At 47.9% G+C, this 24,582-nt stretch overlaps 3 protein-coding genes across 5 annotated transcripts in view; 1 reads left to right on the forward strand and 2 right to left on the reverse strand.

Moving 5' to 3' along the window:
- Slc39a11 (solute carrier family 39 member 11) overlaps nucleotides 1–510 on the reverse strand; it is a 416,305-nt gene extending 415,795 nt beyond the window's left edge. The window contains exon 1 of the mRNA XM_028761255.1: nucleotides 423–510. The gene's annotated coding sequence lies outside the window, so the exon portion shown is untranslated. The remainder of the gene's footprint in view (nucleotides 1–422) is intronic.
- Nucleotides 1–13,197, forward strand: Cog1 (component of oligomeric golgi complex 1). Of its 2 annotated transcripts, XM_028761247.1 has the most exons (14): nucleotides 1–347; nucleotides 2,443–2,684; nucleotides 2,822–3,003; nucleotides 3,130–3,300; nucleotides 5,254–5,410; nucleotides 6,749–6,959; nucleotides 7,639–8,427; nucleotides 8,830–8,976; nucleotides 9,186–9,347; nucleotides 10,076–10,203; nucleotides 10,882–10,990; nucleotides 11,765–11,874; nucleotides 11,947–12,025; nucleotides 13,001–13,197. In XM_028761247.1, exons 1-14 carry the CDS (start codon nucleotides 33–35, stop codon nucleotides 13,142–13,144), a joined length of 2,946 nt encoding a protein of 981 aa, XP_028617080.1. In that variant the 5' UTR covers nucleotides 1–32; the 3' UTR covers nucleotides 13,145–13,197. The 2 variants fall into 2 exon arrangements, with proteins under 2 accessions (XP_028617080.1, XP_028617081.1); XM_028761248.1 differs by lacking the exons at nucleotides 10,076–10,203; nucleotides 10,882–10,990; nucleotides 11,765–11,874; nucleotides 11,947–12,025; nucleotides 13,001–13,197 and adding an exon at nucleotides 9,830–10,069 and having other exon boundaries at nucleotides 19–347.
- Nucleotides 12,128–24,582, reverse strand: part of Fam104a (family with sequence similarity 104 member A) — a 23,320-nt gene continuing 10,865 nt past the window's right edge. For both annotated transcript variants that reach the window (XM_028761257.1, XM_028761258.1), the window contains exon 3: nucleotides 12,128–14,336. In XM_028761257.1, the coding sequence (XP_028617090.1) occupies nucleotides 14,100–14,336 (237 nt within the window). In that variant the 3' untranslated portion in view covers nucleotides 12,128–14,099. The remainder of the gene's footprint in view (nucleotides 14,337–24,582) is intronic.

The raw sequence follows: 24,582 nt of genomic DNA on the forward strand, positions 1-24,582 counted from the left end.
GGAAGCGGCCGGCGGATCCCTGACTTAGCACCATGGCGGCCGCGACCGCCTCCTCCGCGCTGAAGCGGCTGGATCTGCGCGATCCCAACGCGCTCTTCGAGACTCATGGAGCGGAGGAAATCCGCGGGCTGGAGCGCCAGGTTCGAGCCGAGATCGAGCACAAGAAGGAGGAGCTGCGGCAGATGGTGGGCGAGCGGTACCGCGACCTGATCGAGGCGGCGGACACCATCGGCCAGATGCGCCGCTGCGCCGAGGGGCTGGTGGATGCCGTGCAGGCCACCGATCAATACTGCGCCCGCCTCCGCCAGGCCGGCTCCGCGGCGCCCCGGGTCCCACGGGCCCCGCAGGTCAGTCCGGGATCCGAACCCGCCACGTTCCGCCGCCGCCCCCGCCCCCGCCTCCCGGCGGTCCCCATCCCTCACCTTCCGCCGGAGGAGCCCGCCCCTCACGCCGCAGTGTGCTCCGGGGAGGTGTCTGCGGTCCTTCCTCGGGACGCTGGTCCGCTGCCGAAAAGTCAGGCGGCCTTTTGCTCCAGGAGCCTTCCCGGACTTCCGGAGGATTTCCTCGCCTCCCCTGGGTTCCCTGCGCTCTCCTTCTCTTGAAAACGCCAGGGGTCTCTCGACAGTCGAGAACAGATCTCTCCCGTTCGCTCACACCTTCCCGTCAAAGTCATTCATTCCTCATCCCACCCTGCACCCGCGCCTGGAGAACTGGGGGAGGGTAGCCTCAGCCATCAGGCCCTCCCCCCTATTAATAGGTGAACAGTTTCATTTTAGGCAACGAAGGCTGGTTTAGAAAATTCAGGCCATCCTGACGTCCTCCCCTAGAACATTAAAGACCCGATGTAGAACGATGGGGTGGGAAGGACAGCCTAACAGTGGGTGTCGGCCTAGGATGGAGCAGAGGGCGCGGAGGGTGAATAGTTTCAACCTAGGAGAACTTACTGTAACGGTAGAAGAAGTTACAAAAGCACACAAACCCACATGTGGAGTCAGCGTTCTCGTGCTACCTGGGTGTCAGAAAACCCAAGCCAAAAAACTAGGGTAATATAATGAACGTGCCCAAAGAAGGTTGGAACTATGTCGGTCTATCACTCCCTAAGCTATACATAAAGTCCAGCCCCCTTCTCAAATGGACAGGCTTACCTGGCTAACTTCAACTATGTAGACCCAGTATTAGAAATGTACTGATTTTCATAGTTATGGCTGATGCATTTCTCGGGGAATGCCCTCTCTGTTCAAGTCATAAACAGGAGCCTACCAATACTTTCTTGAAGTTTACATTCTTTTTTTTTTTAAGATTTATTTACTTTTTTATGTATATGAATACGCTGTCGCTGTCTTCAGACATACCAGAAGACGGCATCGGATCCCATTACAGAGGGCTGTGAGCCACCATGTGGTTGCTGGGATTATAACTCAGGACCTCTGGAAGAGCAGTCAGTGCTCTTAACCACTGAGCCATCTCTCTAGCCCCGAACTTTACATTCTAATTAAATAAATAAATTCATGGGAAGTTGAATGTTTTAATATGAATAATTTAGAAGAGCAGTAGAAAATGGTTTAGCACAAAGGCAATTAATCACCAAATGTCCATTTAACATAATAGTTCTGAAGGAGCGTGTTAGGTGTGGCTCCTCAATAAGGACAGCTGAGATTTGGAACATTGACGTCTCTGGCCAGCTATGCTGCCGTAACAAAATATTCAACACTTGATAATTCATAAAGAATAGACATTCATTCTCCCACAGTAATGGGCCTGGGAAGTCCGCGATTAAACTGTTAGCATCTGATGTCTGTGAAGGCCCTGCTTGCCTAACGTAGCAGATGGAGAGGAGCACAAAAGAGCCAAAGCTAGTCCCCCTCCCTTACCCGCACCCTACACCCCACTATTGAAGACGGAATCGAGGTGAAAGGGCAGATGAAAACTCAGCCAGATGAAGATCTGGTGCAGGGGTGGTAAAGAACGGTCAACAAGAAATCTTTGGTGACCTTCAAGAGAAAGGAGAGGAAGGAGGAAGCTTGTATGAAGCCTCCCTTCCACCCACCGATGACCAGATGGTGAGAGGTGCCCCTCCCTCCTACCGATAACCAGATGGTGAAATGCCATCTGGTCAGACCTCAGTGCCCTGCAAGCTGAGTGGTACTAAGTGTAGCTTAATGGAAACGTCAGAGTTTTTTGTTTGTTTGTTTCTTTGATTTTAAAGACAGGGTTTCTCTGTATAGTACTGGCTGGCCTGGAACTCGCTATGTTGACCAGGCTGGCTTCCGACTCATAAGAGATCCCCCCGCCTCTGCCTCCTGAGTGCTGACATTAAAGGTGTGCACTCCCACACTCGGTAAAGCTTCAGCTCTTAAAGCATTCCCCAACTTCTCCCCAAGCCTTTGTAAAGGGAGCTATGCTTTTTGTTTGCTCTTCTGACGGTCTTCTTCTGCCCTTCAGCCACAACCGCAGTCCGAGAAATTCTACAGCATGGCTGCCCAGATTAAGCTGCTGCTAGAGGTCCCCGAGAAGATCTGGAGCGCTATGGAAGCCTCGCAGCACCTCCAGGCCACACAGCTGTACCTGCTCTGCTGTCACCTGCATAGCCTGCTGCAGTTGGACTCCTCTAGCTCCAGATACAGCCCCATCCTCTCGAGATTTCCCATACTCATCCGGCAGGTGGCAGCAGCCAGCCACTTCCGGTAAGTGTGATAGCCCCGGAGCTCGCTTGACCCCTACAGTATCCCAGGGGTCTGTCTGTCTTTTCTCCATATACACTGAGACGCTTCACCCCCCCAGATGTTAGCTACTCCTTGTTGATCTTTGTGAGTCTTTCTAGGTCAACGATTTTGCACGAAAGCAAGATGCTGCTCAAATGCCAGGCTGTGTCAGACCAGGCTGTGGCCGAGGCCCTGTGCTCCATAATGCTCTTGGAGGAGAGCTCTCCCCGGCAAGCCCTCACAGACTTCCTGTTGGCCAGAAAGGCGACTATTCAGACACTTCTGAACCAGCCTCATCACGGTAGGTGTGCTTCTCTCTAAAATGGGATTCTTCAACAGGGACTGGTATCAAGGGAGCCTGAAGCAGCAGTCTGTGTTCAGCCTTGCTAGAGGGAGCTGCTTACAAGAGGGTGTCTTCTTCTTATAGGTGCTGGCATCAAGGCCCAGATTTGCTCTTTGGTGGAACTGCTGGCTACCACTCTGAACCAAGCACATGCTCTTTTCTACACTCTACCAGAAGGTGTGCTCCCGGACCCATCGCTGCCCTGCGGCTTGCTCTTCTCTACCCTGGAGACAGTCACAAGGCAGCAGCCCACTGGTGAGTTTGTAACCGTTTTCCTCATTCATTCAACCCATCTGCCATTTCCCAGCTCTGGGGATAAAGCAGTGAGCCGGGAAGATTCAGACCCTTGCTTTGTGGATATCAGTGTAGTTGTAAAGGGAGGTGCTGAACCTTCAGAGGTGCATGCAGGTTGCCGTTTGATGTCAGCCATGGTCGTTGCTGTAAATGCACGGGACCAGTTGCTTAGGAACACAGGATCTCCCAAAGCCAAGGAGGACTTCCCTGGGAAAGTGATGTCAAAGTGATCTCAAAGTGATGTCAAAGACTGAAGGTCGAGAGGAATTAGCATGTGAGGAAGGGAAGAGAGACCCATGTAAAACAAAGATGAGGTTCCGAGTCCTGAGATGAGGGTGTTAGCCTGAGGAGCTGAAGAGTGCCGGAGAAGAGGGTTCTAGACTGAGGATCTAATGAGAAGAGCGCTGAGGTGTGGCCAGGGGTCAGCAAAAGTGCAGCCAAATGGGCGCGAGATGGGAGGTTGAACTCTATTCAGAGATCAGGGTATCCTCCGTGTCCATGCAGGCTTAGTGTGCTCTCTCTGCCGTATGTCTCCCTGCACCCCATACTTCTTTGAAGTAGTGTTTTCCCAGCTATAATTAAATGTTTTTGTGGCGGGTGTCCTGCAGGGCAGAGAGGTGCTGAGAGCTAACAGGAGGCTGTCACCGTGGTCCAGCGTCAGACAGAGGATTGGGACTTGGGTCAGAAGGGAGGCACACAGATAAAGCCGAGTGGCCAGTGGGTCTCTGTTGAGAGCACTGGAGATGAAGGGTCAACTGGGGAGAATGTGAGAGGGGAGGCATCCACGCTCACTAGAAGAGGAACTGGTTTGGGGATTGGGATGGGTTTCCATTTGCAGGTGGGACTCTGGAGAACACTGAGACACTGAAATGGGACTGAGGAGTGAGCAGGTGTCCCCAGAGACACCCACCTGCAGCATGCTTATCTGTGGCCACAGGGATGGATGTATCAGTGAGGAAGAGAATGAGGCAGACTCCTGTAATGAATGACAAAGCTGCAGGGTCAGTGGAACCATCAGCAAAGAGGCAGCCAAAGGTAGAAAGGAGTTCAGGATTGTTACTACCGGGGGCTCATCTTTGAGTAAAACCCCTTTCTTGTGCTTTGAGACACACACACAGCCCACCACCACCCCACCACCCCCATGCTGGGATGTACTTACTCATCCCTTTCGTGAAAGGTGAGTACTGACTGACCTGACCTGCCATAGAAAACAGACATACAAACTCCGAGTGGCCTCTCCAAGAGTACAGTGAAAGGTACTGTCCAAGCCTGTAGGATGAGCAAGAAACTCAGCGGGCAGAACAGGTTGTCAGTGGTTGATCCCTTAGGTCTTCGTGTGACCTAGCATGCTAAGGAAAGGGGAATGAATAGCTTACACTTTAATTTGGTAACTTAAGCTCTGGTATTAAAATGTCAATGACTGGTAGGCTCAGTGGCATGCGCCTGTAGACCTAGCTACTCTAGAAGTCTGAAGCAAGAGGACCACTGGGGCTCAGGCTTGGAGACCAGCCTAAGTGACATGGCAAGACCCCACCTCAAACACACACACACACACACACACACACACACACACACACACACACACGGCACACAACCGCATGCGTGGGCACACACACAGATGAAGACTACACAGCCTTCCTTCCTTCCATCCCTCGTTCGCCCTCCCTTTTCTTCCTGGCCTGTGTGTACTATTCTTAACCAGCAGAACAGCAGAGTGTAGGGAGGCAGCCATGCACAGAGACTTGACCTTCCCTGTACTTCCTCTATCTAACCTTTTTCCAGTTTGACCCACTGTCTCAAGGGTGGGTGGTGTGGGTGACACATCTAGGTTTGGGGAAATTCCGTCATGGTCGTAATTCTCAAAATGCTGCTCAAAGCCCAGCCTGGATTCTTCCCACTTGGCCTTTTCTCTAGGAAAGGGCATCGGTGCCCTCCAAGGGGAGATGAAGCTGTGCGGCTGGTTCAGATACCTGCCTGCCTCCATCGCCGAGTTCCAGCCCACGCTGCGAACCCTCGCGCATCCCATCAGCCAAGAGTACCTGAAAGACACGCTGCAGAAATGGATTGACATGTAAGCAGTCAGAAAGCATCCCTGAGGCTTGACCTGCACGCAGCCTTCAAAGTGACCACACCTGGGAGGCATAAGCTGGTTCTCGGTCATGGGGTAAAATGCCACATGTCTGCCACCCATTCAGGGTACACTGCTACCTGTGGACCCTCTTACTACCTACGGGGGGAGAATCAGGAAACTATTTGTAGCCGCCTGCGGCCACGAGTCGAACAGGTTCACCTGGAAAGAGGGCTGGGAACGAAAGGGGGACGGAGAGCGAGAAAAGATGAAGCCAAGACAAAGTTCTCTGGTCAAGGCTCAATGCTTTAATGTTAAGCTTTCAATTTAAAGGGAAAGACCCCGCCCGAACCCTTCCTAGTTTCAGCCGGCTGAAATGGGTGGGGATAATCAGTTCTTGGTCACGGGTCGCGGCCGGAGATGTCTCAAGGCAAGCCCAGGGGCAGTTCTTTCAAGTTCCTGTAGCGGGATCTACGTGCAGCCAAGGTGGGTGACTCCACCTAGGTGTCTATTGATATACAGCCTAGGTGGTTAGTTCCACCTAGGTCCTATTATCTGGTCTCTTGTGGTAAACAAGATCTCGGGCCTGCTCAAGGCCGGAGGAAGGGCACAACTATTTTTTCCATGGACTAGACAGAAGGCTCAACAGTTAAAGAGCACTTGCTGTTCGTCCAGAAGACTTGGGTTCAGTTCCCAGACCCCTTATCAGGCAGCTCACATCCACATACCTAACTCCAACTCCCGGGAGAGCTGTTGCATCTGACCTCAGAGGGCACCTCCGTTCATGTATATCTTCCTGTAAATGCAAGCAAGCGCATGCGCGCGCGCGCGCGCACACACACACACACACACACACACACACACACACAATTTGAAATAAAATCTTTAAAAGACAATAATTTCCCAAAACAGTTAAGTAGAGGCTTTTCTCCTTAGACTTGCATACCGAATACTCTGAGCTTTTGCTTTATGCATTGGCCCTGAAGCCATGTCACGAGGTTCTAGACAAAAGTTGGCCTGCTGAGAGTACTACAGACTCCCAGCATCCATCCAGCTAGAAATGTGCTGACATGCTCAGGTCAGAGGTTTCAAATGGAGTCTTAAGAATTTTTCTTAACAATGATGTGAATGAAATCCACAAATGTAGGCCAGGTGTGCTGGCACACGCCTTCAATCCTAGCATCCCAGAAGCAAAGGCAGACAGATCTCTTTGAGTTTGAGGCCAGCCTGGGCTACACAGCAAGTTCCAGGCCAGCCAGGAATACATAGTCAATCTTTAAAAACACAAACCAAAAATAGCCAGGGATTCAATACGGCCTAAGGAAAGCGGTCTTGTTACAGGTGCAGTGAAGACATTAAAAATGGGATCGACAGTCTGCTTATGTATGTGAAGAGCATGAAAGGTCTGGCAGGCATCAGAGATGCCATATGGGATTTGCTTACCAATGAGTCCGCCAGCCACAGCTGGGAGGTGGTGTGTCAGCGGCTTCTGGAGAAGCCACTCTTGTTCTGGGAGGACCTGATGCAGCAGCTCTTCCTGGATCGGTTACAGGTATAGTGGACTTCACTTGGGCCACCTCACATTTGAGCCTTGTATGGCCTTTTGACTATATTAAAACCTCCCTTGTTTATCGAATGTTTTCTTTCCCTATTTCTTACCAAATCTAGATTTCCTGAAAGCTAAGAGAGAGAGCAGGCCATTGTAGGACACCCCCCAGTGATGCTGTCTTTGCTCTTTGCCACACTGTGTTGACATATTGGTTCTTTTTCTCATCACTGTGACCAAATGGCTGACAGAAATAACCTGAGGAACGATGTATTATTTTAGCTCAGAGTTGTGAGAGTTCAGTGCATGGTCCCTTGGCTGTTTGGAGCCAGTGGTGAGACAGAACTCATGACCAGAGCATGTGGTAAAGCCTCTTAACCTCATGGCAAGCAGGGAGCAGATGGGATGGGGGTTGGGGAGAGGAACAAAGATACATACCCTCAGAACACTCTCCAGTGTCCTTGCTTTAGTTAAGCCCACTCCAAAAGTTGCCACAACCTCCCTAAGTAGTGCCACCGACTGAGAACTTATGTGGGCATTTCACAGTCAGGCTTTAAATGGTCTCTGTGTCGTAAATAATGTTCTGAATAATAATGTTCTGAATGCCAGGATAAATTGCCATTTCAACTCATTTGGAAATTTCTATTAAGTAATGATGGCTAAAACTGACTCTTGTTCTCTATAGACACTGACCAGAGAAGGCTTTGAATCCATCTCCAACAGCTCCAAAGAGCTTCTAGTCTCGGCTCTGCAGGAACTGGAGACCAACAACTCCACACCGAGTAAGCATGTCCACTTTGAGCAGAACATGTCTCTCTTCCTCTGGTCCGAGAGCCCCAACGACTTGCCTTCTGATGCTGCCTGGGTCAGTGTAGCAAACCGGGCTCAGTTTGCCAACAGTGGCCTCTCCATGAAAGCCCAAGCAATCAGCCCTTGTGTCCAGAACTTCTGTTCTGCCCTGGATTCTAAGCTGAAGGTTAAACTGGACGACCTCCTGGCCTACCTTCCCTCCAGTGACACACCATTGCTCAAGGATACCACCCCCATGCAGCAGCCTAAGAACTCTGCCTTCGATAGATATGCGGATGCCGGGACTGTTCAGGACATGCTGCGTACTCAGTCCGTGTCCTGCATCAAGTCCGTTGTGGGCTGCATCCAGGCAGAGCTGCGGACCATTGAAGAAGTCACACAAGACCAAAAGGATGTCCTTCACAGCACCAAGCTGCATGCAGTCCTCTTCATGGCCAGACTCTGCCAGTCCCTGGGAGAGCTGTGCCCTCACCTAAAGCAGTGTATTGTGGGAAAGTGTGGGGGTTCTGAAAAACCTGCAAGGGAGGTGAGGGCTCTAAAAAAGCAGGGAAAGGGGAAAGCTCAAGATGTCCTCCCCGTGCAGGCCCAGTGGCAGGAAGTGAAGGAAGTCCTGCTCCAACAGAGCGTGCTGGCCTACCGGGTCTGGAGCTCAGCGCTTGTGAAAGTGAGTCACAGGACTTCCTGGTCTTACACCAGTCTTACTGTCCTCAGTGAGGTTTAGAGACAAGTAATGCTTACTTCATAGTTGCTACAACATGTGCCAGGCAGCTCAGATGTAAGCTCTTTCCTGTTCCTCAGTCTAGATTTTTACAGCAGGCTTTCCTCTTGCCAAGCTGCACAGGGAACCCTGCTTCTTGCTCTTGTGTCAATACCACAACTTTCTACCAGTCCCTGGTCTCCCACAAGGTGACATTTGACATCACTACAATGGCTAGCAGCTACTTCTTGCTGATCATAAACTTGTCAGGAGAGTGGTCCTGGCTGCTTACCCACACGCTGGTCATTTTAAACCAACACTGCAAAGGCCCTGGGGAACTAATATGGCCATTCTCTTTTTATCATTCAGTTTCTGATTGGTGGATTCACTCGATCATTGCTTTTAAGTGATGCTGGCTCAGTCCTGGCCACTGCCACCAATTGGGATGAAGTAGAAATTCAAGAGGAGACAGAGTCTGGCAGCAGTGTCATGTCTAAGATCCGCCTCCCCACTCAGGTGAGTTCATTCCACTGTCTCAGGTACTTGGCTGCAAGAGGGAGCTAACTGCTCTGGAGAAGCAGAATGGTTTTGGAAAGTCATTTCCTTATGTAGATTCTGAGGAGCAGCTGAGTGGTCTTCAGGTAGATGCTTAACTGGAGAGAAGTGTCAAGGAATACATGTGGCCTGCTGGACGTAGTTAGCAATGTATTGTTCTGATCTTTCAGCCGTCCTGGTATGTACAGTCCTTCCTGTTTGGCTTATGCCAGGAAGTTAATCGGGTTGGAGGCCATGCCTTGCCAAAGGTCACCCTACAGGAAATGCTGAAGACCTGCATGGCCCAAGTCATAGCTGCCTATGAGCAACTCACAGAGGAAAGCCAGATAAAGGTGGGTATCCAAACAGACCTTTGTCTTGGATTTGGGTGGTTTAAAGGGTTCAGAATAGACCATATAAATGGTCCATGTTCTCAGGAGAGGCATCCACCTCTGCAGGTTGACTTTCTCAAGGTCAGATGGCATCACAAAGTTCATTATTGAGGACTGGTGGACAGGGTAAAAGCTTTCACAGTAAAAAGGGCTGAGTTTTGGCCCCAGTGCCACCAACGGCTCATGCAGGCTCTGGGCAAGTCTTTAAATCCCTTGATCTACTCAGGACCAACTGTAAGCAGGTGAGAGTGAGGGATGGCAGAAGCTATGGCACCAAGAGGTTCCCTTGAGGATGGTCCTAGCTTCAGCCTCCACTGCACCTGTGCCTCGGACCCTTGACTCATCCTGTTTCACTGGGAACACTTAATGGCAGGGCCAGTCCTGACTTGGGGGAGAATACGTTGATCTCTCCTGAGCCTCAGAAGTCATACATCTCTCCTCAGGCAAGAAGCCTTGCCCATTTGCATTGGCCACCCTCATCTAGGAGCCTGCCTTTAAGGGCTGGGTCTTTTCCATGCCCTGAGATTTTAAGACCAGAGTTCCGTTCAATACTTTCGAGACGGACGTGGCCCTGTGGGTGTCAATAGCACCTTCTGAAACTGCACCAAGCTGTAGTGTCAAGCAGAACCTGCAGCTGCACATGGAACCATGTAAGGAGTCACCCCTCACCAGCCAGCCTTCACTTGCAGAAAGAAGGGACATTTCCAACAACCCAGAACCGAGCCCTGCAGCTCCTCTATGACCTACGCTACCTCAGCGTCGTTCTGACCAGCAAGGGGGAGGAGGTGCCGAGTGGCCGGAGCAAGGCGGACTCCAGGTGAATATTCCTACTGGGGCACCTGCAGGGCAGCCTCTTCCTGATGCAGTTAGTGGACAGCACCCTACTTGGGAGGGTTTCTCTTGGGATTTTTCCGTCTTATAGTGGTGGAAGAACGGAGCATTCAGAAGCCATACTTCAAGTCCAGGATTTAGATCTTTGTCCAGGCCAGCAATAAAGAAACAGAATCTTGCACTGTGCTGACATCTGTGAGCTGAACACTTGAGCAGCCCTGAGGCCATGCTAAAGGGAGAACACTCACTGTGGTGGCCTATGCCTCTAAGCTGTAGTCCAGCCCCATCTTAGTCCCTTCAGTAGCGTGTGTTGGTGTATGGCCACATCTAAGCTAAAGACCATCTGAAGTCCCTTTCTGGAGATGCCCTACAAAGCCTACCACATCCTCCACATTGACTGGGTTTCTTTTAAACTGCAAGTCACTGTGTAACCAGTGAGTCAAATAATACCCGGTGAATGCATTCCACAGCTAGGTGAAGCCAACAGAACCTCAGTCCTGTTCAGTAAGTGGCAGGCATGGACCGGACATAAGCCTTGTGTCAGGCTGTCTAAGGACACTAAGCAAGTTAGTTGGGTAATTCTCACCTCTGGAGTTTCTGTAAAATCCTGCCAAGTTGTTTCCTGTCCTGAAGTGTGTATAGAATAATGTTTAACTCTTCTCAGAATTGAGAAGATGACCGACAGGCTGGAGGCCCTCATTGACCCTTTTGACCTGGATGTTTTCACACCGCATCTCAACAGCAACCTCAACCGCCTGGTGCAGCGGACTTCAGTAAGTTGGGCCACAACCATGCTCAGTGTAACAAAAGATGAGACCAAAGTGTCTTCGGTTCAGATTATAAACCTGCTAGAGTCCTCCATGCACAGGAGTGAAATACAAAGAAATAGCCACTTCCTAGATGAGAATTAGGTAAAAGGCTATAAACTGGGACAGCCATGTTGGAGGTAAGGGTTGGTGAAGTTTATTTGCATGGCCTCACAAAAAGGAATACATGGGTGCCAGCAGGATGGGATGGCCCAGTGTGTAAACAAGATGCCACCAACTGCCAACACAACAGCTTTAGAGCTTTAGTACCCAGGACTCAGGTCTGAGAAAGTCACCTTCTGACCTCTGCATGCCTGTGCATGCTTGCTTGCTTGCTTGCGCGTGCGCTCTCTCTCTCTCTCTCTCTCTCTCTCTCTCTCTCTCTCTCTCACACACACACACACACACACACACACACACACACACACACAACACTAAATGTGGGCTGGGTGGTACGGTGGCCCATGCCTTTAATCTCAGCACTCGGAAGGCAGAGGCAGGTGGATCTCTAGGAGTTGGAGGCCAGCCTGGTCTAGAGAGAAGAGTTCCAGGACAGCCAAGGCTACACAGGGAACTCTGAAAAGAACTACATGACTTTTAGATTCTTACCCATAGTACTAAGGACTAATTTTGAAAAAGTTAACACTTAAAAGTACATTCACCCAATCAATAGTTAAAAATAACCCACCAGTGAAGTGTGACTCCGTGATGTTGAACATGCCCTCCTTTCCTTACCTGTAGGTTCTTTTTGGGTTGGTTACTGGTACAGAGAATCAGTTTGCCTCCCGGAGCAGCACGTTCAACTCCCAGGAACCCCATAACATCCTGCCACTGGCCTCCAGTCAGATCAGGTAAGTAGCTCAGGAGGCTCTGCCAGGCCTGCTGCCTGTTCTCCACAGTGACATCATCTTTCGTGTCTTGAGGTTTGGACTCCTTCCACTGAGCATGACAAGCACAAGAAAGGCGAGGGCAACCAGTCGAGGCGTCGAAACCCAAGTTCAGGTCAGTGCCAAGAGAAGAGGCCCTTGTGGTTCTTCCAACCCCATTCCCAACTCAACTCCCCAACCCCCACCAGCTCTTTTAGAAAAAACCAACTAGGCACCATACGGCAATGCACTAAGGCTGCTTTTAATGGCGGCGCAATAGAGTACAAGGTTTCACTAGCTTGAGCTCATAGAAAGATGCCAATTGACTCGAGCAAATAGCGTCAAAATAGAAATATACCCAGACCCAGACCACAGGCTGTGAAAACGGCACAGCACATGACAGAGATGGCCTCTTGTATTTTGTTGGGTGAGTGACTGTTGACTGGCACCCCGACACTGTGATCAGAGCATGAGAAGACCCTTTGTGCCTTCAGTTGGGTGGGAGATGGGAAGAGATGTGCTTCCTCGAGCACTGTTTTATTAATACATGTTTTGTTTCAGTAGGACGCCATCCATTAAGCCTGCCGGAGCCCTCCTGGGTATTTCTGGATTGTGATGTGTACATGTGTGCTTGACAGCTTCTCTTCTCATAGCACTGTTTGCCTTACTGTTAAAATTCCAGTAAAGTATCCTTTCCCACATTCCTTGCCAACAAACCCAGTAAGATCCTGAGTCCTCAGCAAACATCTGGTTTTAAAATCTGGAAAAACAGTCCTGAAAGGGAAAAAAAACAAGCCTACTTTCTGACCTCTGGGCTTCATGACAGTAGTTCCCATGTCACAGGGCTGGCCCTTCCATGCTGTGGCCCTCAGAGGAGAGGCCATGGAAGGCACTGCATGTTCACTCTCTTCCTGGCATGGGCCTCCTTCAGACTGTAGCTGTATCACACAGTAACCTGCTCTGGTCCAGTCGTCCAGTTCCTCCTTACCAGAGCCATCCCCGCTCCTCAGCGCTGTGGTCTGTGCTGTGTGGCCTCTGAGTGGGGTGCAGTGAAGGGGACAGGCAGGAGGCTACGGGTGCACGCTTAAGGCACTTCCTCTTCCTCTAACAGCAGGCTGGCCCCCCGGCACTCTCCAGGGTAGGCGACCTGACGACACATCCTGGCTCTGTATTCAGACAGCTTGCAAGTGAGGAAGACGACTCACCCACACCGTCGCTGTTCAAGCTCACCTGGCTCTCTAGTGTGACCAAATAAAATGGGGACAACACCCAGGCTCCTAAATAAATACTAGAGCATTGTTTTTCCTAGAGGTGCCTCTGCTCGTGTTTCTACACCACACCATCTTTCCAGTTTCGGTGATAGAGTGTACCCCACCCTCCTGGCAGGGCTGAGGTGCCTGTAGGCATGAGTTACATCTCCCTCCTCTTCCTTCAGCTCTCAAGCCGCTTGCCTTCGTCTGCACTGACCTCTGCCTTGGCTATGGGCACTGCAAGGAGCTAGCAGTTAAGCTGTTAATACACAAGTTCCTAACAGTTACTAGGTATTTCTCTTTGAGAACTGCACAATGTTCTCTATAGCATTTAGGGTACAGAGGAGAAGAAAATAGATATGGAAGTGATATTCTCCCTGGAAATTCAAATGTAAAATGGAGACCACAACTAGGAAAGGTGCTTAACTTGCATGATCTTCAGAGTGGCAACTGTTCTGTTCCAAGGGAGAGCATTTCCACAGACATCTACATACTAAGAGGTAGTACGGCAGTTAACGTCAGTGCAACACTGAGTCAAGCTTCCTATATTTAGGGAGAAAACTTAGGTTTCTTTTCATGGAAACTAGATATTCTTTACTAGTTTATTGAATTAAAAAATGTAAGATCCCGTGTTTTTAAGAGGCTCTTTACATACATACAGCATCTAGTTGACAGATATGGAAATCAGTCGGATGAGACTTCCTCATACACTGCCATGATGCAGCTTTGATGCCCTCTAAAAGAATCCTCTAAAAACTTGCTCCCAAGCCCCTCCGAAATCGCAATAGTGCAGCAAAAACCCAAGTAAACAGCTGCCTGCTGACCCGATACTCAAATATAGACTGAAAGCCAACAGGCATTTTTTTTTCTGTGTGCAACTTTTAAAAACAAATCATTAAGTTGAAATATCCAATCTGCACAGTGCTGTCCCTTCACAGAAGGCAAGAAACTGCCGGAGCATCATGTTGGAGGCCGGCCTCGGTGCTGTAGGCTGTGAAAGTGAGCCTCCTTCAGGGTCTGATTGATGTGGAAGTAAGGGCCATGGCACAGTGCAGACTGCTCAGGCATCGGCTGAGGGGTGCTGGGGCAGGATCCCGGGATGATGTGGCTCAGGCCGCTCTCTGGCCCACTGGCCCTGTCTGGGCTGTTGATGCTGCTGCTGCTGCTACTGCTCCCTCCGCTGTCGCTGCTTGAAGACTGGAAGGAAAAGAAAAGACAAGGTCCTATCAGCCAGTCTCCGGCAGAAAGGCTTTGCTGGGGCTTAAAATAAGAAGCCACATTAAGAGTCTTCTTCGTAAGAGCTGAACAAAACTCCGCTGTGTATGTGCCCACGCTTTCATATGCACTCATCTCGACAGTCACCTAAGATGCCCCCACTTCCTTGCTACTATGAAAAGAACAACAATAAACACAAATGTGTAAGTGTCTCTGTGATGGGACACAAAGTCCTTTGAGTACATGCCCAGGAGTGGTATCTCTCTCTGGGCCATATGGCAAGGAAAACGAACATAGGAATTTTGCATGAAAATGGATGGATCTAGAAATTATGATATTAATATCTATCCCAGGCTTCATGTGGGTAGTAGGCACAGCTTGTAAAGTAAGGAATCAAGAGAAGGGAAAAAGTTTTAAGGAAGTGAGATGGATGGTGTAATGGAAGATATGAGACATGACAGTGGGAAGGGGACTCCTGGGCACAACACGTTAAAGGAGGTGGTGAGATTAGAAACAACACCCAAAAGGGTATCTTGAAAATGGTTACTGTCTGCAGTCAGACACTGGCTTCACACACCTTCCTCTCCGACAAGAAGTGTGGGTATAACCCAAGCATGAGCTGGACCCCACTCCTTTCACCTACAGCTTACTCCTTCACTTCTCTGTGTGCTTGAACCATTCATCTACCATTTCCAGTCATCAAAGGTGGTTCTCAGCTAAAAGACAAGTATCAGTTACTCGTACAGGGGACAGAAAAGGTATGCCCCCCCATCCACAAACTCTGAACCAGGTAACTGAAAACCTGCATGCAAAACAATGTCCTATAACCACTCAGTACACAAACTGCAGTTAAGAATTGGGCTGTGAATCTTGCTGCCATCATGTGGATGTGTGCCTGAGTGTGCGCCATGTGTCCTCTAATAAGCATGACTTCATCAAAACAAACCACTCAGAAACATGTCTGCCCTTTGACACTAGTATTAAAGCTGCCTCTCCTTTTTCTGAGTAGGATTTAAGACCTAAGGAAGCAATAAAAACCCTGAGCTGGCTTAGAATTTTGTCTGAAATTTGGCCCTTTGCTATATCCAATGCATATACCCTTGACAAAGGCATTTGCTTTGAAATGTTTACATCTGTATAAAGTCTACACATGAAAGAAAAGACTGGAAAGAAAACAAACCAAACAGTTAAAATGGGAGGATTATAGATACTTTCCCCTATCCTCTCCTATCACTTTTTTTGTCAAGCATTCTATATTTCACTTATAAACACAGGTTTATAAAAGCTTCCAGGTCTATACTTACTTTCGTTGTGTGTGTGTGTGTGTGTTTTGTTTTTTTTTTAAGTATATGAGTACACCATTGCTCTCTTCAGACACACCAGAAGAGGGCATCAGATCTCATTACAGATGGTTGTGAGCCACCATGTGGTTGCTGGGAATTGAACTCAGAACCTCTGGAAGAGCAGTTAGCGCTCTTAACCGCTGAGCCATCTCTCCAGCCCCAGATCTATACTTTCAAGGTGACTATTAAGTCCTAACTCGATGTACAAACATGTAGCTAACGCATCTGAAACAGAAGTGTCCACTGGCAACCTGAAACCTGCTTGTCCGTAGGTGATTTGAGCTGTCTCACACAGGCACACACCCAGTGCTCACAGGGAGTGTCTGTGCCATTAAAATAGAATTCAGAAAAGGATTCTAAGGAAGGCAGGCGGCAGGAATGGCTGGAATTAATTTTCTTGAGCCTTAACTCAATGCCAGTAGCAAAACAAAGTTTACAAAGGCCTTTCCTAAGCTACCTTAACATCCTAGAATGGCTACCTGCACTTTGAGCCGGTCATGAATATTTAAGTAGGCCGTCACTCTGGATCAGAACCCAACCACAGAAAGCTCCTTCCACTTAGTCTGCTTTCTTGAAAATGAAGGCAAGAACTAGAATCTGTCTTTAGTAAGTCAAATTTGCATATCAAATTATATGTGTTTCAAACTATAATAGCCAAAATGACACTCTTCAGAAAAGATGAAAGCTCATTAACAGGTCAGGGAGCCTGCAGAGGTTTCCTGAGCGGCTGGCTGTCTCACTGTGTAGCACAGGCTGCCCCTACATGTGGAGTGCTTCTTCCTCACGCCCCCATGGACAGGGATGACAGGGAATACTGCCACACCAATGCTCTAGTTCATTGTTTTTGTTTCCTAGGTTCACTTTTAAATTTTGCAATCCTACTCATGGTGACATGGGTAAAACGTCTCACAAACGAACATCTAGAAGAACTGGTTACACTGTAACACATCTATTACATACTTACTACAAAATTATCCTCAGTATTACCAAGGACCAGAAACTCACACATCTACACAGTCTCTTTTTCTTTAAATAGAACACTACATATAGTGATATAATGTACAGGGACAGAATTGTTGTTTTGTTTTTGTTTTCTTTTTTCTTTTTCTTGAGCTAGCAAGATGGCTTAGCACTTATTTGCCACCAAGCCTGACAACCTGATTTTGATCTCTGGGTCCATCCTGTTGGAAGAAGAGAATCAATTCCCCCAAAAGTTGTTCTTTACACATACACAATAAATTAGTGTAATAAAAATTCCTTTTAAAAATATTTTCTTTCCCACACACCCAAAGGAGCAGCACACACTTGGACTCTGAGTTTTTAAAAGAACACAAAGCTGAGTGCAGAGGGAAGTGGAGGTAGATCTGTGAGGAGTTGGGGATCAAAACATACTGCAGAAAATTTTGAAAGAATTTATAAAATATTTTAGTTTAAAAACAAACTATCATATACATACTATGCACATCAAAAAAAGTCTGGAAGACACAGGTGAGGCATTTAGAATTTGGATTTTCTACATTATTTAACTATTTTCCTTTTTAAAATTCTTCTGTGTGTGCACGATCACACAGACACACACATACAGACAGACAGACAGACAGAAAGACACACACACACACACAGAGTTTATGTGCACAACATTCGTGCAAAGCCTGAAGGCCAACAGAGGGCATCTGATCCCGAGACTGGAGTTACAGATGGTTATCAGCTGCCATGTTCGTGCTGGCAATTGACTAAGTCTGAAACAGCAGTATGTGCCATTCAGTCATCTCTCCAGATCCGGTTATTTTATTTTTTTAAGAGTTTACACACGCCAAGCAGTGGTGGTGCACGCCTTTAATCCCAGCACTTGGGAGGCAGAAGCAGACGGATTTCTGAGTTCAAGGCCAGCCTGGTCTACAGAGTTCCAGGACAGCCAGGGCTACACAGAGAAACACTGTCTCGAAAAAACTAAAAAGAGTTTATACACACAAAATGTATTTAGAGGGGAAAAAAATTAACCACAGGTAAAAAAAAGTTACCACAAAACAGAGTAAGGTCTTTAGTGACTTCCAACTTCAAGACTGTGACTCTGAAAAAGCTACTGGCCTGTTTTAGAATTATGAAACACGGTTTCACCTTCCCTGACTACCAAGGGCTGAAAGGCTTGCTGGCTAGAATGATTCCTCCAGGGGATGCTTCTCATCAAGGTCTTCCTTCCATGTTCCAGAAGAGGAATGGGACAAGTGCTACAAAGCCCCTCCCTCAGCCGTCTGTAGGCAGGCAGGCCCAGATTAACTGCATTGCCAGTCTCGGAACACAAGCACCAAGTGCCCCTGTGCTGTCTGCCTACCTGCCCTCCCAGCCACAGATGAAAAGTAAGGTTCCTTCCCAGTCTGAAAATATGAAATGGGCAAAGATTGATCCAGCCCCTCTCACTAGGTGATGCTAACTTTTAGTATCAGGTGGCTGCAAGGGGGAACTACCCTTGTTACACTTGTGTTTAAAAGGCACTAAATTATTTTACCAACACTGGTGCCCTGCTGTTTGCTAATAACATCCTCAGGAAAGCACTGGCCACTCTGAAGAGTCTTGTTTTGAAAACTTAAAGGGGTCTCAAATACAGGCAGTCATCATATCCTCATAACCGCTGACAGCACAATGCAGCCAGAAGAGCACTGTCCTGGTAGAAATTGTGGAGTCCTTGTGGGCTTCTGATGTACTTGACAGAACACCAGCTGTTCTCATGCCCGCTATGCAAACAGACGTGTGTGCTTGCTATTAGGCTGTCACCAGAGCTGCTCAGGCACTTGGTGAACATTTACTAAACTCAGTCAGGGGAAATGGTGGTAATGCATCATCTATAGACAACCAGAGTCTAAGACTGCTCGCAGAGGTGTATGCTGGGTAAACATGAGAGAGGAAGGAATCTAAGGGTGGCTCCACTAGTCTATGAGCTAAACTTTGAATAGGCAGGAAATGACAAACCAGGAGAGCCAACAAACTCAAACAAATGGAAAAAGTGTATCTTGAGGGTGACAAATTCCCAGTGTGGTACAGCTGGACTGTGTCAGGGGCTGATGAACCATAAAACACAAAGAGGTCACGGCTAGAGTACAAGAGCCACCGAGGCCCCAGAGAGGTTCTGAGCACTCGAGGCATGCTCTAGTTGGAGTAAGTTGGGATCCCAGGGATCTATCTGTATGTGACGAAGATACGGAAAAGGCCCATTGAGGTTTCCTCATAAGGCTGAGCAGGAGGTAGGCACAGGGGACTAGAAATGTTGATGGCGTATGTCATACCCCAGAGAGAGGCTGCAGGGCTCAGAGGGAGATGGAGACACCCAGCTGACTAAGGACGCAGGATATGCATGCAAGGGCAGCAGGTATCAGGAAACACTTGCTGAATATCAACCACACTGCTCACACTACCTGTTAGTTTTTAGCTGAGTCAACAAGGAAGCCAAGCAAAGAGAGGAAGGGAATGTTCCTGAGAAAATAACACAGGCTACAGACAAGCAAGGCAGATGGGGGTAGGGAAGGAAAGTAGGAAGCTGCAGATGGGTGAGTTAGGAAGGAGAAGGGCACAGAAGCAGACCAGAAAAGAACCGTGTTCAGACCATGAACCTGAAAAGTACAAAGGGAGAAAACCCATCAATGGCCCCTGGGAACCTGGCAAGCTGAGACAGGCAGGAAGAAGGCATGATGCAGGAACTGCAAAGCAGAGAATGAACACACTAAAGAAGGCCATCTCGGTCTTCTCAAATTCCTCACCAGGGATGAAGAACTGCTGTTCCCCTGGGTAGGCTTTACCAGGCTGTGAAGCTAGTTTAAATGATAACCCTTTACACCATGGCAGAAACTAAACACCTCTAAATACTGTTTTCTACTCAGAACCTTTAGAAAGCTGCCCAAGCAAGCACATTAATTGTGGAGTCTCTCTGGTTCATAAAATCAAAACTAGGCCAGGTATGGCAGTACACGCCTGTAATCCCAGCATTCTGAAGGTAAAGGTAGGAAGCTCTGGAATTTAAGGCTAGCCTGGGCTATCTGAGCTATAAAACTCTCAAGGACCGATTACAGAAAGGGAGACATGAAGCTAAAACAAGGATGGTGCTCCCTTCCTGAGGATGCTTCCTCCCTGAAGGCTAGCTGGCACACTGTTAGATGATGTTGCTCGGGCTGCTGAGGGAGATCTCTTATCAAGTCTTACTGGGCTACAGCCCCTCAGTGCCAGCCAGGCGAGAAGCACATAGTGCTGTCGACAGCACTGAATCAGTAATGAGGAAATCAACCCCGCAGGTTGCTGTTGAGACCAGGGAAAGATTCAACACGTACCATCAACCCCTTCAAATGCTGAAGGTCAGGGAGGTCCTACACCTTGGTGGGGAAGCTAAATGGACATGCCAAGCCCATCCCACTGCAATCTCCATCCTGCTACTACAGAGTTGTCCACTGTGAGTCTGGTGCAGGCAAGTGGGACTCTTCAAGGATCACTAAGCCACACGTGAGATGTCTATACCACCTCTTCCCTCATATCATAGAAGCTGGGAAGGGAAGAATGTAAGAGCCAGAGGAAGCAGAGTGGGGGAGGTAATAGGCTTCAGAGCATGGCAGTGTCTGGGAAGTTCTGATCTCACAGGAGAAGCGTTTATCTGTGCAAGACCCGCGCAAGAAGCCCATGCTCCTAAACTAACATCATTCACACTCCTGCAAGCAACCCTAAGGAACCTCAGGGTCATCAAGAATAGTAAACCAAACAATAAATGAAGACAGGAAAGTAGGGGAGGTTCTGGGTGGGAGGAGAACAGAAAGGGGAGAAAGAGTTAATGTGCTAAAATACCTTATGTGTACATGTGAAAAAGCCATAATAAAATCTACTATTATGTATAATTAATATATGCTAACTAAAATTATCAGAAACATGAGTAGATTTATCACCTAGAACATGCTTTTACCCTTTATCAAAAAAGAAAGGAAGGGAGAAAGCGAGGGAGGGAAGGAAAGAAGAAAGGAAACAAGCAAGGAGGAGGAGAAGGAAGGAGGTGAGAAGGAAAAAAGGAAGGGTATATTATAGTCTTTATTGGTTGGTTGTTTTGCTTTGGGTCCCCCCCCCCCCTCTGTTTTTTAAGACTTACTGTGCAGCTCTGGCTGTCCTGGATCTCACATTGCACACCAGGCTGGCCTCGAACTCACAGAGATGTGCATGCCTCTGCCTCCTGAGTGCTGAAACTAACGGTGTGTTACACTGTGCCCTGACACTACGTCCATCTAGAGAAAGCATTTTAATCTTTCAGGCCTTATCGTCCCTTTATCCCTATCTCCACATTAACCAATGCTTTCAATTTATATGAACTTACAAAGAAAACACTCTCACATGGAATATGGCACACTCCTGTAATCCCCTATCAGTGATGAAAGGCAGCACCATCAGAAGTCTAAGGACAGCCTGGCTATCCCAAGATTCTATCCCCCTAACCCCTAAAAAGGGTAATTTTCAAAATTTCTTTACCACAGAGTTATATAAAACAACAGTCCTAGTTCCTCACCCAAGAGCTACTCAAAACAATTCTGCGTTTTGGCATGTACCTACTACCCCAACAAAAGATTCAAAACAGAAAAAAGTAAGAGTTTTAGCTGGGCCTGGTAGCTCATGCATGCAAACCCAGCACTTGGGAGGTGGAGGTAGGATCACAAAAAGCAAGTTCAAGGCTAGGCTGAGCTACACAGTGAATTTCAGGCCAGCACAGGCCTGTCTTAGAGATCCAAACGTCTTAGAAAAACAAAACATGACCAAAGAGATGATTTCCACATGGTGGGGAAAGACAGCTCCCAGGTGTCCTCTGACCTAGATACACACACTAAACATGTAAGTAAATGCAATAGAAATTACACAATAAATCTAACTTAAATTCAAAATAAAAATGAGCACTTTAATATTAAACATTTTTAAATTTATGTCCAACTCAGAGCTGGAGCGATGGCTCAGCAGTTAAGAGCACTGGCTGCTCTGGCAGAGAAGCTGGGTTTCATTCAGTTCCCAGCACCCACATGGTAGCTCACAACCATTTGTAACTCCAGTTCCAGGGAAACCTACACCCTCTTCTTCTTCTTCTTTTTTGAGACAAGGTTTCTCTGTATAGTCCTGACTGTCCTGGAACTCACTCTATAGACCAGGCTGGCCTCGAACTCAGAAATCCACCTGCCTCTGCCTCCCAAGTGCTGGATTAAAGGCGTGCACCACCACCGCCCGGCCCCTACACCCTCTTCTGACCTCTACAACTATGTAGTACAGACATTCATGCAAACAAAACACTACTAAACACAAAATAAAAATTAAAGGCATCTTTTAAAAAGATTATGCTAAACTATGCCAGGGATGTAGTTTAGCAATAGAGCATTGTCTGGCACATACAAAGCCCTGAGTCCAATCCTACCTGTGAGTGAGTGAGTGAGTGAGTGAGTGAGCGAGAAAGCGAATATATAAATGCTGTACATGTTCCCACTGATGCTCAACAGGCAGCTCTCCTCAGTTACGGCAGTGGGTAACACTTCTGACTGTAATGGAAACACTAGGGAGGGGACTCTGTACTAGGGAAGGCAGGTTTGCACGGGAGCATCTAGTACAACTTGCAGACACTAATTACACCCCATATACAGCTTCACCTCAAACCAGCAAGACCAGCTCCTGTGAGATATAACTGCCTTTTTCCTTTTTTTTTTTAAAGATTTATTTATTTATTATATATGAATACACTGTAGCTGTCTTCAGACACACCAGAAGAGGGCATCAGATCTCATTACAGATGGTTGTGAGCCACCATGTGGTTGCTGGGATTTGAACTTAGGACCTCTGGAAGTGCAGTCAGTGCTCTTAACCACTGAGCCATCTCTCCAGCCCAACTGCTTTTTTTCTTAAGTCTTTTTGACACAGGATTTTACACTTATATCCAGGCTGGCCCTATGGCTGGTCTCAAACTAATGGTGACCCTCTTTCCTCAGCCTCCCAAGTGCTGGGATTACAGACAAGCCACTCCACCTGCCCAATCTAGTCCATTTTTACCAGCCTTAGTAAATCCTCTAGAAAAGAATGCTGAGCTGGAAACAGCTCAGCAGGTATGAGCACTAGTTACTCTCACAAAGGACCAAGGGTTCAGTTCCCAGCATCTCCATGGCAGCTCGCAACCACTCAAACTCCAGTTCCAATTCCAATGCCTTCTTCTGACCTTCCTGGGCATCAGAGACACATGTGATACACATATACACAGGCAAAACACGCATACACATAAATGAAGTACACCTTTAAAAGGAAGGAAAGAAAGGTTGAGTAAAAAAGAAAACACAGCTGCCTTTATACAGGATTCATAAAAAGAAAGACACAAGTTAATAAGTCACTTCCTGTCTTGCTCACTGAGGGGAGAGGTGTGCCTGACCTAGGTGCTAACTATCTGGGCTCACGAAGAATGGCTAAAAAACTAATCTTACACTAGCAACTCAATGTAAAAACAGGATCAGGGGCTAGAGAAATGGTTCAGTTGGCAAAGTGCCTGCTGTGTGAACCTGAAGACCTGGGTTTGTATCCCCAGCACCCACATAAAACTCTGGGCACAGTGCTATGTATCTGTAATCCCAGATGACTACACTAGGGAGGTGGAGACAGGAGGGACCTGAGGGCCTGCTTTCCAGCCAATTTAGCCAACACGGCAAGCTCCAGGTTCACAGAGATTCTGTCTCAAAAAACAGGGTGGGGAGCCAATAAGATGGCTCAGTGGGTAAAGGCGCTTGCTGTGCTAGCCTGGCCACCTGAGTTTGAGCCCCAAAACCCACAGGTGGAAGGAGAGTCACCACAAAGTTGTCCTCTGACTTCCAAACATGCAGCATGATACATACATCATACACACAAATAATAGCTTTTTAAATTAACACTAAGGTGAAGAGCAGTAGAAGAAAACCACCTCAGCCTTTGGTCTCCTGGCATGCACACATGATGCACACAGAAGACAAACAGGCAGAGGAGAACCCTAAAGCTTGTAAGTTGTTACCTCTCTAAGTCACTGGAGTTAAAATTCAAAGTCCTCAAACACTAAGTAAGGATTTTTTTTTTTTTTTTTTTGGTTTTTCGAGACAGGGTTTCTCTGAGTAGCCCTGGCTGTCCTGGAACTCACTCTGTAGACCAGGCTAGCCTCGAACTCTCGAACTCAGAAATCCGCCTGCCTCTGCCTCCCAAGTGCTGGGATTAAAGGCGTGCGCCACCACCGCCCGGCAAGTAAGGATTTTTAAAGGAAAAAAATCTAATCTCTTTGCTTTTCCTGTCAGCTCACCCTGCATCTCTGGCACTACCATAGCACACTATTTACTTGAGAATTTTACAAGTGAAGGAATTCTGCTTCTCTGACTGCAGAGAAGCCTAGGAGCTGGCTGCTCCTGGCTATATTTAGCAAAGCCCATCTGAACTGGCATCTGTCTTCTGAAAGCAGTTCATTCTAGTTGGGGACAAGTGAGTCTAAGCAGGCGCTACAGCACAAGGCCTCTTCTACCTCCTGTATGCTACTTTTCTGTGGACCAATTTCTCCACCAGAGTGGAATAAGACCTACTAAAATGAGAGGAAGAAAATGCACAGAGCAAAGCTTCTCCCTGCACAGCAAGTCTCTATCTAAGTCAGGCCTCATAGCCCTTAACTCAGAGCATCAAGGCAAGAGGTGTCTGCTACCTCCAGCTTTCCGACAACCAAAGCCTGTGACTTGGTGTAGCAGCTGCACGTGAGTCAATGCCACAAGTGATTTCCCAGTAGTGGCCAACTATTGCCTATAGCAGAAGAGAGTAAGTCTTAGAAGTTCATCTTAGGTAGTGATATTAAACAAATGCCTTCCAAATGAAAACAAGCTACCAGAAAAGGAACTCTAAAA

This window comes from Grammomys surdaster, unplaced genomic scaffold (assembly GCF_004785775.1).
Source record: "Grammomys surdaster isolate TR1022 unplaced genomic scaffold, NIH_TR_1.0 126906, whole genome shotgun sequence".
Lineage (NCBI taxonomy): Eukaryota > Metazoa > Chordata > Mammalia > Rodentia > Muridae > Grammomys > Grammomys surdaster.

Coding starts and splice junctions, on each gene's coding strand:
- Cog1 (XM_028761247.1), top strand. CDS start 33: ATGGCGGCCGCGACCGCCTCCTCCGCGCTGAAGCGGCTGGATCTGCGC. Junction 9,348..10,075: donor CAGAGGAAAGCCAGATAAAG/GTGGGTATCCAA, acceptor CTTCACTTGCAG/AAAGAAGGGACATTTCCAAC. Junction 12,026..13,000: donor GCGTCGAAACCCAAGTTCAG/GTCAGTGCCAAG, acceptor TTCCTCTAACAG/CAGGCTGGCCCCCCGGCACT.